Source organism: Amblyraja radiata, chromosome 11, assembly GCF_010909765.2.
Source record: "Amblyraja radiata isolate CabotCenter1 chromosome 11, sAmbRad1.1.pri, whole genome shotgun sequence".
NCBI classification, from domain to species: Eukaryota; Metazoa; Chordata; class Chondrichthyes; order Rajiformes; family Rajidae; genus Amblyraja; species Amblyraja radiata.
This window is the reverse complement of record NC_045966.1, coordinates 54,911,407-54,924,749: the sequence shown is the minus strand read 5'-3', so window position 1 is coordinate 54,924,749 and position 13,343 is coordinate 54,911,407. Positions and strand designations below refer to the sequence as shown.

The following is a 13,343-nucleotide window of genomic DNA, read 5'->3' as shown; positions in this document are numbered from 1 at the left end:
GGGAATTGAAGTGGCTGGGAATCAGGAACTCAAAGTCACCCTAGCTGTGTAATTGTGCAGTTGATAGGTGCAGAAACTCAATGGGTTGAAGGGCCTGTCTCTGTGCTGTATCACTTCATAGCTATAACACATATATTCACACATAGCCTCCTCACATAAATCACTATTGCACAACTCATGCTAAAGCCTTCCTATATGTGCACAACAACACTAATTGTTTTTTTTTCTGATGTAGGGTTTGTGTGTAAGAAGGTTTTGTCTCATCATATTCAGCCTGTGGGAGGAGTTGCTGTGGTTGGGAGAGATCGAGGATACGACACTGACTACCTGGTGAGTTTCCTACCTTCAGCTCCTCTCTCACAAAGCCCAGACATAACACGTGAGACTTGGAAGTTGGAAGATGATGCTGGAGCATGGCGATTCTGTGTGTGCTGTTCCAGAAGTGGAGTACTCATGCATCGTATGATTTGACTGGATAGCATGCAGAAAAGGCTTTCACTGCATCTCGGTAAACATAACAGCATTTGGTACAATAGCCACATTTAAAGACATTTGGACAGGTACATAGGTAAAAAAAGGTTTAGAGGGATATGTCGACAGATGGGATTAGCCTAGATAGGGCATCTTGGTCGGCTAGGGCAAGTTGGGCCGAATGGCCTGTTTCCATGCTTTATGACTCTATGACTCTATAACCTGACAGTAATAATAAACTAAACTAGCTAAACTAGCGGGTTAAGGTACATTATGCATCTTCATGCATTGGACGTGAGAGTCTCTGAACTGCGGAATGAGTTTTATTGGGGCCGATGATGAGAGCGGCAATAATGATTCAGCTACCCAGTAGCCCAAAGGAAAAGGTTTGGATGACACATTTGGTGAGATACTGGCTTCACAACATTGGATTTGGAATCGGTCCTCTCTCTACTCAATACGGGGGTCTGAAGAGAATAAAGATGTTACAATCTTAAGGGTACATGGACTAGGTACATAAAACTGTCCCTGGTCACAGACAGTCAGCATTCAAGCTATAAATGGAATTGGGGCAGATTATTGAAGCTGAGGAGAAATGTGTATATCTATCGAAAGCTTATGAAATTCCATTTTAAACATGTGAAATTGCTCTGTTAAAAATCAGTTAAAGCACAGTGTGGAGGAAACTAATGATCTATCCCATCAGTTTTTTCTTTGCGAGTCCAAGAGGATAGAGTGACATTTTTTCTTAACTCGTATATTGGTCTGATGGGACTTACCAATAAATGTCAGAATCCTGTATAAAAGCAAAGGTGTTAGTTTGTCTTGCTATTCTGTTTGTCTTTATTCTGACAGATTTCTGGTGGCTGGGACAGGCAGTTATGTGTGTGGGATCTACAAGTGGGTGATCTGTATAACGCGTTCTCCAATACTGCGCCAGGTGAGAGTGGAGATGTACAGGAGCTGGCCTGTGATGGCGCCATTTTAGATCTTGCCTACAGCCCAAAGCGGTGAGTTGTGATTCTCATTAGTTTGCTGAATACTCAGTCAGTCTTCCAAACAGCTGTCCCCAAGAAATCCCCTTGTGCCCAGTTAACCTGTGTCATTATAATACGATATAATACATTACGAAACGATAGAACTTTATTTATCCCAGGAGGGAAATTGATCTGTCCTCAGTCCTAAAACTCAAAATACATGAAACATGAAATTAAAGTGATAAGTGGAAAGGATTGGGGATGTGGAAAGATTGGAGAGGGGGGAGGGGAGGCAGTCTACCCCACGACAGAAGTGGGAGGAGTTGTACAGTTGATAGCCAAAGGGAAGAAGGATCTCCTGTGGCGTTCTGTACAGCATCTTGGTGATTCTTAAGGAACTTGGTAGTTCTTAGGAACTGCAGATGCTGGTTGACATCGAAGATAGACACAAAAACCTGGTACTTTTGTGTCAACCTACATCATTAGACACTTTGGTACACAGAAACATGGCACAATCACATTTGCCATTGTGGGCAGCATGGTGGCGCAGTGGTAGAGCTGCTGCCTTAGAGTGCTTGCAGCAACAGAGACCCAGGTACGATCCCGACTACAGGTGCTGTCTGTACGTAGTTTGTAAGTTTTCCCCGCGATCGCGTGGGTTTTCTCTGAGATCTTTTGTTTCCTCCCACACTCCAAAGACATATAAGCTTGTAGGTTAATTGCCTCTGTGTATGTGTAAAATGTCCCCAGTGCGTGTAGGGCAGTGTTTGCTGCGGGGTTTGCTGGTCGATTCGGACTCGGTGGGCCGAAGTGCCTGTTTCTGTGCTGTATCTCTAAACTAAACTAAACTAAGCACATTAACTAATATTCTCAAATAATCATAACCCACAAAGCCATTAAGTAAACTCTGGGTGCATTAAACAATTAGGAAGGCCCATGGTTTAATGTTTTATTGATAAGTGCTTGAGTACATGTGTAAAGAAATACTTCTGCAATTGTGAAAATCAAAAAAATGTACGTGCTGGAAAGCTAAAATAAGAATGTACATATACTCAGCAGGTCAGGCTGCATTAGTGAGAAGAGAAGCAGAGCTAATATTTCAGGTCAGCCTGACCTGCTGGATATTTGCATCATTTTCAGTCTTTTTTTTTAAAATGGCTGCAATTGTGTTGGGCTTTGGTTAAGAAGCTTTTTGAAAATGTATTCTCTCACAGGATGTGGATGTCACAGGCAAGATGGTGTGTATTCTCCATCCTTAAGTCCCTTGCACTGAGGGCATTGTTGACTATGACCATAAGGTGACTCTGGAGCCACCTACAGTCCATATTGAGTAATGCACCTTGAAGTGCATTAGGAAATTCAATGTTTTTACAATAATCTGATGGTCTTATTTTTGTTCATTGTTTGAATGTAACTTCCCAAACGGCCATGATGGAAGGTAAACTCAGGTCTCCATATCAATGGTGCAGGATTCCATAGTCCAGTAATGTAATTCATACAGTCATATTCATACATACATTCATACAGCCCAACTCATCCATGCCGAACAATATGCCACATCTAAACTAGTCCTGTTTGCCCCATTCTGCCCATATCTTTCTTTCTCAGCCTTCCCCCTCCTTGAACCTGTCCAATTTTCTTTTAAATGTTGTTATGTTAATGCCCTGGCAATGTTCTTGTAAAGCTTATTTGCAATCTTTCCAGCTTAATGGCATCTGTCCAGTTGCAGGGTGACCAAAACTGAGCATAATACTTCAAGTGCCTCCTCACCAACATCTTGTACAACTGCTACATAACATACCAACTTACAAACCCAATTTCTAGATTAATGAAGTCCAACTTGCCAAAATCCTCCTTCACCACTATGGCATCTCTACTTCTACCTCTGACACCACTTTCAGGGAACTATGTCCTTGTGCTCCTAGATCCCTCTGCTCTACAAAACCCCCTGGGACCCGCCAATTCACTGTGAATGTCCTGCCCTAGTTTGACTTCCCAAAATGCAAGACCTCACACGTATCTGAATTAAACTCCAAAAATATTGCACCACAGTCTGAAGAAGGGTCCCAACTCCAAAATGTCATCTGTTCAGTCCCTCAATAAATAGCGTCGGACCCACTGAGTTCCTACAACACTGTTTTTTGCTCACAATTACAGCATCTGGAGGATCTTTTGACTTCAAGCTCAGAAAAAATCGCTTAATTATTTAAGATTTTCTCTTTCAAGTTCTATATCCTGGTGGTGTGTGTGTGTGTGTGCTCATTCATTCAAAAGATTAGAGGCTGAGATCCAAGAGTCAAAAAGTTAGAATATCAAAGAAACAGACTCTTCAGCCTACCAGGTTACCTACCTATGCTAGTGCCATTTGCCTGCATTGGGCCTTCATTCTTATGAACCTTTTCTGTCCTTACACCTGTGAAAATGCCCTTTAAGCATTGTAACTGTGCCTGCCTCTACCATTTCCTCTGGCTGTTCTTTTCATATACCCATCACCCTCAGTGTAAAGAAGTTGCCCACCAGGTCCCTTTTAAATCTTTCCCCTCTCGCCTCAACTCTCTGCCCTGGAAAAAGGCTGTGACTGATCACCCTACCTACACCAGTTTCTCCATATTCCATATCACTTTATCTTGCGCTAAACGTTATACCCTTTATCCTGTAAGTGGTGTACACTGTGGATGGCTTTGTTGTAATCACGTATAGTCTTACCTCTGACGAGATAGCATGCATCAAAAACACATTTCTCTGTACCTCAGTACACATGACAATAAACTAAACCAAAACCACCATGATTTTATATAACTCTGTAAGGTGACACCTCAGCATTCTTCACTCCAAGGAAGTAAGTCCCAGCCTACTCAGTCTCCCCTAATAATCCAATTGATCTTTGTGGCTCTAAAAATGTCACAGTTTAGTTTACTTTAGTTTAGAGATACAATGTGGAAACCTTCGGCCCACTGAGTCCGCACCGACCCGCGATCTCCGCACATTAACACAAGCCTAAACACACTTGGGCCAATTTACACTTATACATAGTATACAAACTCAAGCCAATCAAACCACAAGCCTGTACATCTTTGGTGTGTGTGAAGAAACCAAAAATCTCAGAGAAAACCCATGGGGAGAACGTACAAACTCCGTACAGACAGCATCCATGGTCAGGATCGAACCCAGGTCTCTGGCACTGCAAGCTCTAACGCTGCACCACCGTGCTGCCCTAATTGTCGCCCAGGATTGCAGGGATTAGTTGGGAGAGTTGTATTGGTGAATAGGGAATGGGTGAGTTTATGAGGATGCAAGAATGAAAATGAGATTATTGTTAAAGTTGTACTAGATGGCTTCTGTGCTGCATGAAGGTTTAACCATGCTATTAGATACAGGACATAAAGGGCTGGGGTAGCTCAGCAGGTCAGGCAGCATCTCTGGAGAACTTGAACAGGTGATATTGCAGTCTGAAGAAATGTCCCGACTTGAAACTTTATCTATCCATGTCCAGAGATGCTCCTGACCCATTGAGTTACTCCAGCACATTGTATTATTTGTAAACCAACTGCTGTTCCTTGTTTCTACTTATTAAATACAGGCCTGAGAGGTATGTGTAATCTGCTCGCGTTCCTTTTTCGTATATCCTTAAATTCCCTTTAATAATCTTCATCAAACATGGGTTACTGTTTCAATTACCCTCTCAAATGTTCCACCACACTAGGTTTAGCTTCTCAACCTGTTTGCCTTGCCTATTCAGATCTTGATCCCAACCCCATTTCCCAGGGTTTATCCATTCCCCTCCTCCACTTATCCCTCTCACCGTCCCATTCTCCAAAGGGATACACAAGGATCCGGGACAAAGACTTTGAAAACTCAACTTCAATTACAGGAAAACATAAAAGAGAAAAAAAGCGTGGACACTTTAGCAGGCTGAAACTGAGCCAAGAAAATCTGTCCATTGTCTTGGTACTGGCTGAATCCCACAGTATAAATAGTGGTAAATATTAATCTGGTTGCTAAGGATTCCAAGTCGCAGGTTGTGTTATTTGCAAACAAAAGATTAACAGTAATAGGATTCACATGACAGACTCCAATAACTAGGCAATGCTTGTCAAAATGTGATAAAGGATTTAGTGCAAGCAATTTCACAGTCCGTACACAAAACGATCGGTTTGTAAAAAAAAATACTCTTTAAGTTGAACACAGAGCAGTCCTTTTATTCTTCGCTCACTGTGCAAGACTCCCAGCTCAGAAGCTACACTGGCTGAAGCTTTTACAAATGAAGATTCATTACCAGCCTTTCCTTCTCAACTTCTCTTATCTCCCCACATTTCCCACGAGTATTCAACGGGTCCATTTCCATAGCACACGGCTGTAAAATGGATAATTTCACTGTTTATACAACTAATAAATGACAGTATTCAAAGAAAATTACAAACAGATTTTGAGGATGCTGCAATGAGTAATTGCTTAATCTTTAGTTCTCAAAGATGCTGGGCATTTCTCTTCAATATTGCTATCAACCCTGTCAAACACTCATGTGCGTTTAATTTTATCCCATTATTTACCTGACGTTGAACAGGTATTTATTTTAGTTCAACACTGGGAGGTCACTAAACATTGATGTTGGCCCTTGTTCTTTGTATGCCAATTACATCCATCTTCAGGCTCCATGGCTGAATTTCAAGCTTGAGACCCTCCTTCATTTGGAGGTTGTGCTCCAGTCCAATACCTTCTCCTGCACTAAGAGTTTGCTTTGCCTGCATCATCACCTGGGCCCACCTAATGATCAAGCATCTGGCCTCTAGACTTCCTTTGCACTCCTGACTAAACATAGAAACATAGAAACATAGAAATTAGGTGCAGGAGTAGGCCATTCGGCCCTTCGAGCCTGCACCGCCGTTCAATATGATCATGGCTGATCATCCAACTCAGTATCCCGTACCTGCCTTCTCTCCATACCCTCTGATCCCCTTAAAATAAGATGTTACTCTTCAAAACCCAATCCTACAACTCTTGTACCTTTGACTGGCCTTTGATAGTGGGAATCCTTGAGCAGCTTTGCATGGTGGATTCTTCCTATACAATTATCTCATACTTGCCACAAGTTCCTTGGAGTCATGAGAGCAGAGATTTTCACCAGATTAGCCAAGATTTGGAATGGACTTGTAACCTAAAACTAAAGCGCCTATGGAAATTATTTCATCTCTATTGAGTCCATTGGGCTTGAGTGTTCCTAGTTCATGTAGGTTATGAAGACACATTGTACATATCAGTATTGCAGTGTTAATGCATCTCAACTAGTGGTTGTACAATGTCATGCAAGTGGATTTAGAGATTTTAAAATCAGATTTTATTAATCTGCAAATAATTAAATAAATGGGCTAAATTAAAGTGACCATAATGGTGTCAGGATTAGGTTCACTAATCTATATTACTAAAATTCTGATCTTGACCACTTCCTGGTTTTCTGTATATTGATTTTGGAAAAAACGCTGCCACCTACGGCTGTGATTTTTGGCCATCTTAGTCAGAGTCCCCCTCCGCTGTGCAGGACAAGAGGATTTTTACCATCGATTAAAAATAAAAGAGTTATTAGTGTTTAAAATGTTGAGATTCTCTCTCCTGAAGGCCACGGCCCTTCCGGAGGGACTATAAAACCTGGAAGTGTTGAGTGCCTCAGTTAATCTCTGAAAGATAGGGGAGCGAGAGGGTCACGTCTCTCAGTCCGAGCTGTGAATAACACTGAACAAAAGTCTACTGTGCGTGTGGTTTTACTGACCTTGAGTGACCTTGAGTGCCCTTAATGTGGTTTTAAAATGAAAATGTGGTTGATTTGAAATAAAGCACAGCAAATGGTTGATGGTGGTTGGTTTGAAATAAAGCACAGCAAATGGTTGGTGGTGGTTGGTTTGAAATGGCAAATGATTAAAAGTCTAAACTTGACAACTTCCTGTTTGCACTGTATATTGATTTTAGATAGAAAACGCTGCCACTTACGGCTGTGATTTTTGGCCATCTTATTCAGTCCTCCTCCGCTCATCAGGTGCAGAGGATTCTTCCCATCAATGAAAAATAAAAGTGTTATTAGTGTTAAAAAAAAAGTTGAGAATCTCTCTCCTGTCAATCATGCCATGAAGGCCAGGCCCCTTCCGGTGGGAGGGAAGAGGGATTATAATACCCGGAAGTGTGAGTGTGGCTCAGTCTCTGCAAGATGGGGGAGGGAGAGGTCACGTCTCTGTCTGAGCTGTGAATCAACTGAACACACTGAATGTCTACTGAACTATGAGTGTGGTGTTTATGTGGTGTTTATGTGGTGTTTATGTGGTGTATATATGGTGTTTTGTGGTGTTTTGTGTCGTTTTATGGTGGCTTCACTACTTGAAATAGTATGAAACGGCATTTGAATGTGGTGGCCTTATACCCTGCATGAAATGGTATGAAACTGCATTTGAATTTGGTGGCCTTGCACCCTGCTTGAAGTGGTATGAAATTGCACTTGAATTTGGTGGCCTTGCACCCTGCTTGAAGTGGTATGAAACTGCACTTGAATTCGGTGGCCTTGCACCCTGCTTGAAGTGGTAGGAAACTGCGTTTGAATTTGGTGGCCATACTAGCGCTCCAAAAAGCCCCCCCTCTCCCCCCCCCCCCCCCCCCCCCACCCCACTGGCCACCAATATTGGAATTGGTGGAGAGGTGGAATTTTGCATTGGGGGACTAGTCCTCCCGTGTGAACATGGGACCCAATGGGTCCCACTTAGTCTAGTACAAAATAAAATCAGAAAAAAGATGGAGATATGTAGCAGGATGTGTGGCAAGTAAGAATAGGAAGCAGAAATAGCATTTTGTCATAATTTCTCCATCTGCTGGCAGTTATTTTCTTCCAAAGTGGTTAACTAATCCACTGTAGTGCAAGAAACTTGTAAATACAACGTTCAGATGGATGATTCTTATTCAACCTCTAAAGGGGCTCAGCAAGCCTTTCCCTTGTATCCCAGCTCTGTTAGAACACCATCATAGCTGGACCTGCAGTAGAGGTAGCCAAACACCCCTGCAGTCTCAAGTCAACTTGGCAGGTGCTATATCAGTTGACAGAATTACCTACAATTAATAATAAAACTTTTTTACCAATTACAACACAAGAGCAATTTATGTAAGCACTTTAAATCTATTAAACTGTCTAATTTCCTGTTAATAATTCCTTGCAATATAGCAAGATTCCACTTGGCCCATCAAGTCTGTGCTGGGTCCCATCAAGTCTGTGCAGTGCAGAACAATCCCATTCCCCCACTAATTTTCCCCGTAACTATTCATAACTCCAGCAACTCACCTACACTGGGGATAATTTTAAAGTAACCAAGTAACCTGCCAATCCCCAAATCTTTGGCATGTGTGAGAAAACCGGAGCATCTGGAGAAAACCCGTGTGGCCACAGGTAGAACATACAAACTCGGGAATGAAGCTGGGCCTCTGAAGTTGTGAGGTGTTAGCTCAACCAGCTGTGCCAGTGTATCAGCCACAGTTTGATAAATTTGGAACTACTGAGTTCATTATTTTTTCTCCGTCAATGAATTAATATCAAAAGCTCCCTCACAAAGTAACCGGCTGGCACAGTTGTGCAGCGGTAGAGTTGCTGTGTGTAGGATAGTGTTGGTATACGAGGATCGCTGGTCGGTGCGGACTCTGAAGAGCCCGTTATGCATGGTATCTCTAAACTAAACTAAAGGTAACCTGATTTGTCCTTGTTTCTTTTTGTTCATTAGTTTAATTGGTAGCAATAAATAAAACACATGTTAGCTGTTGGAATCCAGATTCATCCAGAACCCTTTACTGTTAGTTAGGAATGAGTTTGCCTACTCTTCGAGTGATGGGATGGTCTACATTCGCCAGTTCAGCCCCATCACAAGTGAAATGAAGCTCGTGAGCGTTCTGCAGGGTCACGAGGCTGACATCACTGCCATCTTGTGGCATTCCCTCTTAAATAAGTGGATCAGTGGCTCAGAGGATGGGACAATCCGGATCTGGGTAAGTATCTCACAGGGAACCAAGATATGCTGGAACCAGTTGAAGAAACTGGCCTGGTTAAGATTAAAGTAAGAGACTTTAATTGTTGGCAACTTTTCATAACCAGACCATCACACAAACCAACGTCCCTACTATTGACTCCATTTATACCTCACGCTACCTCAGTAAGACCAGCAGCATAATCAAGGAAGAGTTGCACCCTGGTCACTCACTCTTCTCCCCGTTCCCATTAGGCAAAAGGTATAGAAGTGTAAAAACATTCACCTCCAGATTCAGGGACAGTTTTTTCCCCGCTGTTATCAGGCAACTGAATCATCCTACCACAGCTAGAGAGCAGTGCTGAACTACTATCTTCCTCATTGGTGATCCTCAGTCTATTCTTGATCGGACTTTGCTGGCTTTATCTTGCACTAAACGTTATTCCCTTATCATATATCTATACACAGTAATGACTCGATTGTAGTCATGTATTTACTTTCTGCTGACTGGATAGCACGCAACAAAAGCTTTTCACTGTACCTCTATAGTTACATGTTACAATAAACTAAACTGAACTGAACTGATCTGAATTGAATGCTTTACAAAGCATTTCACACCCAATGATGTACATCAGAATAGTAATTACAATTCTATAGAAAACATAAGCAAATTGCACACAGCTAGGTCACATGGAGGAATGGTCAGATTGTCTGTTGTACTAATGTTGCTTCATGGATTAAAAGAAAAGAAGAACAGCTCTGCCATTTCCAATCTCCACAACTTGAGTTCAATTCAGTTTATTGTCACATGTACCGAGGAACAGTACTTTTACATCCACCCCATGCAAGAGATTGAGATAGAGTAGCATTCCCTGCATTACACCGCAGAGGTACTGCAGTCGTATCAGAGAGGGTTAGACACAGGAACGGAGGTCTAAAGCACAGTTGTCATATTCAGCCTGACACATGAGAATGAGTAGCTAAGTACAATACATTAATAGGCCATATATATGGGCTTCATATGGGCCACCAGCAAAATGCAGGTGTACCGAACTGCAATAGTGTTATCATCATCCTCAAGGTTTCAAGGTCAGTTTATTGTCACGTACCAATTAAGGTACAGTGAAATTCGAATTACCATACAGCCATACTAAAAAAAAGCAACAAGACACAAAACTACATAAACGTCAACATTAACATCCACCACAGCGGCCCCACCACATTCCTCACTGTGATGGAAGGCATTAAAGTCCAAACTTCTTCCTCTTTTATTCTCCCACGACCGGGGCAGTCTAAACATCCGCAGTTAGGGCGATCGAAACTCCCGCAGCTGGCGATCGAACTCCCCGCGTCAGGGCGATCGAAGCTCCTGCGTCTTGGAGTTCCTGTGCAACAGTTACTGAATACTGAACCATCCAAGTGTTTCTCAACATTATTGGGCTGTCTATTTGTAACAGAGTGAAGATGGATCGCAATGTGATCAAATACTGGTCACACATGAACCGGTTAATTGTCTTTGCATCGACCAGGACAATGGCTGCATTATCGCTGGGATTCAGGAAAGCATGAGGTAAGGCTTGCGCGTGAGAGTACATGGGGCTTATGAAGTGTGGGGTTGATGGAGGTGTTTGTCCAGCATGGAAAATTAGACTGTGAATAGTGTAGATTGGTTATTTCCTACTAACCAATTGTAGTGCTTGTTAGTAGGTGCTCCGCCTATTATGCGATTGATATTACCAAGATCTTACGTAATTCAGTCTTGGTAGCTGCTAGTTACTGTAATGTCCTGCAGACCAATGCTGTAGGTGTAGTTTAATAAATATGTGTTGTATCTTGATGTGTGTATGACTTGACTCATTACATGGTGTCAAGAAGTGAATCTTAACTACTCCGTTCACGTTTATCAGGTTTTTATATTTGTTTTATGTGCCTGTTATCTCTATCATGGCAAACTCGTTCTCAGATTCAGATTCAGATTCATATTCAACTTTAATTGTCATTGTCAGTGTACAGTACAGAGACAACGAAATGCAGTTAGCGTCTCCCTGGAAGAGCGACATAGAATATGAATTCAATAAATAAATATTTTTACATGTATACAGACATAGTGTTTTTCCTGTGGGAGGAGTGTCCGGGGGGGGGGGGGCGGTGATTGGCAGTCACCGAGATACATTGTTGAGTAGAGTGACAGCCGCAGGGAAGAAGCTGTTCCTGGACCTGCTGGTTCGGCAACGGAGAGACCTGTAGCGCCTCCCGGATGGTAGGAGGGTAAACAGTCCATGGTTGGGGTGAGAGCAGTCCTTGGCGATGCTGAGCGCCCTCTGCAGACAACGCTTGCTTGGGACAGACTCAATGGAGGGGAGCGAGGAACCGGTGATGCGTTGGGCAATTTTCACCACCCTCTGCAGTGCTTTCCGGTCGGAGACAGAGCAGTTGCCATACCATACTGTGATACAGTTGGTAAGGATGCTCTCGATGGTGCAGCGGTAGAAGTTCACCAGGATCTGAGGAGACAGATGGACCTTCTTCAGTCTCCTCGGGAAGAAGAGACGCTGGTGAGCCTTCTTGATCAGAGTTGAGGTATTGTGGGTCCAAGAGAGGTCATTGGAGATGTTGACCCCCAGGAACCTGAAGCTGGAAACATGTTCCACCTCTGTCCTAGTCCTCTGATCTTTGACTCTGACATTGTTGAATGCTGGTGCCTTTTCGAGCGTGACTACATTCACTACATTCGCATCGTTCATCGCAACGGTCCTCCAGATGTACGTGCTTCTGTTACTAAACCTGGCTGGTTCTGAGGCAATGAAAGGTACAGACCATTTTACTTTTGAGCCTGCTGTTTTAGATGCAAATGGTCAGATATATGTGCCTGCAGAAATGATTGGTGACCCTGTTGTCTTACTTGCAAAGTTTAGACAGTTGTGTGACCTCCCCTCGAACTTTATTATTGAACATAACAAGTTTTTTCTTGTAAGCAACAAGTCGGCGAGCCAGTTGAGTGCTTTATCAGCGTCTGGAAACACATGGCTGCACGCTGTCATTTTCGAGAATTATGCGATGAACTGATCCGTGACAAAATTGTTGGAGGTATGCTCAGTGATAATGGGAGATACGAATTACTTTGTAACACTGAACTGACTCTTAATCAAGCCGAACATGCCTGTCGGATTGATGAGATAACGGCTTCTCACACTCAGTCTGTGATCTCTGTCCAGCGCTTCCAGTATAGTGTCAACCTTACAGACATCTCCTGTCGTAACAGGCGACCTGTCGTAACAGCTTTCCCTGACCTGGCAGCAGAGAAGGTCTGCTGCTCGATGTCCTAATTGTAGCTATTCTCATGCTCCGGGTTGGTAGTTCTGTATTGCTTATGGCAAAATTTGCAATTTCTGCAAGAAATTATACTACTTTGCAAAATGTTGCCGTTCCCGTGCAATCCATCCCAAGGCCGAGTTTGCACCTGTTACAACATGAGTTTGCTGTTAACGAAAACCAAGAGCCTGAGGTGCCATCCTCCGCTCAGCTCTCTGAAAGTGAAGATAACAGTTGAGCCATCCACTCTCTGCTCCCTTCCTCTAATGAGCAACTTGACCCTGAGGTAACCATGTTTGTGAATAACAAGCCTATGATCGCAAAGATTGATACCGGCGCGAAATGCACTGTCATCTCGTCATCTGAGTTTTTTAAAAAAACATAATGCTGAGCATGTCGAAAAGGCCTCGGCCATGCTTCGGCCCTACGGGGGTGATGTTCTACACCTGCTTGGACAAACTGATTTAAACTGCATCATAGACTCGCAGTCTCATACACTAAAGTTTTATATCATCAAGGGGGATTCTGAAACTCTGCTTGGTATCAATGCATGCCATGATCTAAGCATAGTCTACTTTGGCCGCGCTGTCCATCAACA

At 42.9% G+C, this 13,343-nt stretch overlaps 1 protein-coding gene across 1 annotated transcript in view; it reads left to right on the top strand.

The window, feature by feature from the left end:
• LOC116978416 overlaps positions 1-13,343 on the top strand; it is a 68,679-nt gene that overhangs the window by 50,039 nt on the left and 5,297 nt on the right. Inside the window, exons 12-15 of the mRNA XM_033029537.1 lie at positions 236-330; positions 1,327-1,481; positions 9,272-9,455; positions 10,891-11,003. Coding sequence (XP_032885428.1) covers positions 236-330; positions 1,327-1,481; positions 9,272-9,455; positions 10,891-11,003 — 547 coding nt within the window. The remainder of the gene's footprint in view (positions 1-235; positions 331-1,326; positions 1,482-9,271; positions 9,456-10,890; positions 11,004-13,343) is intronic.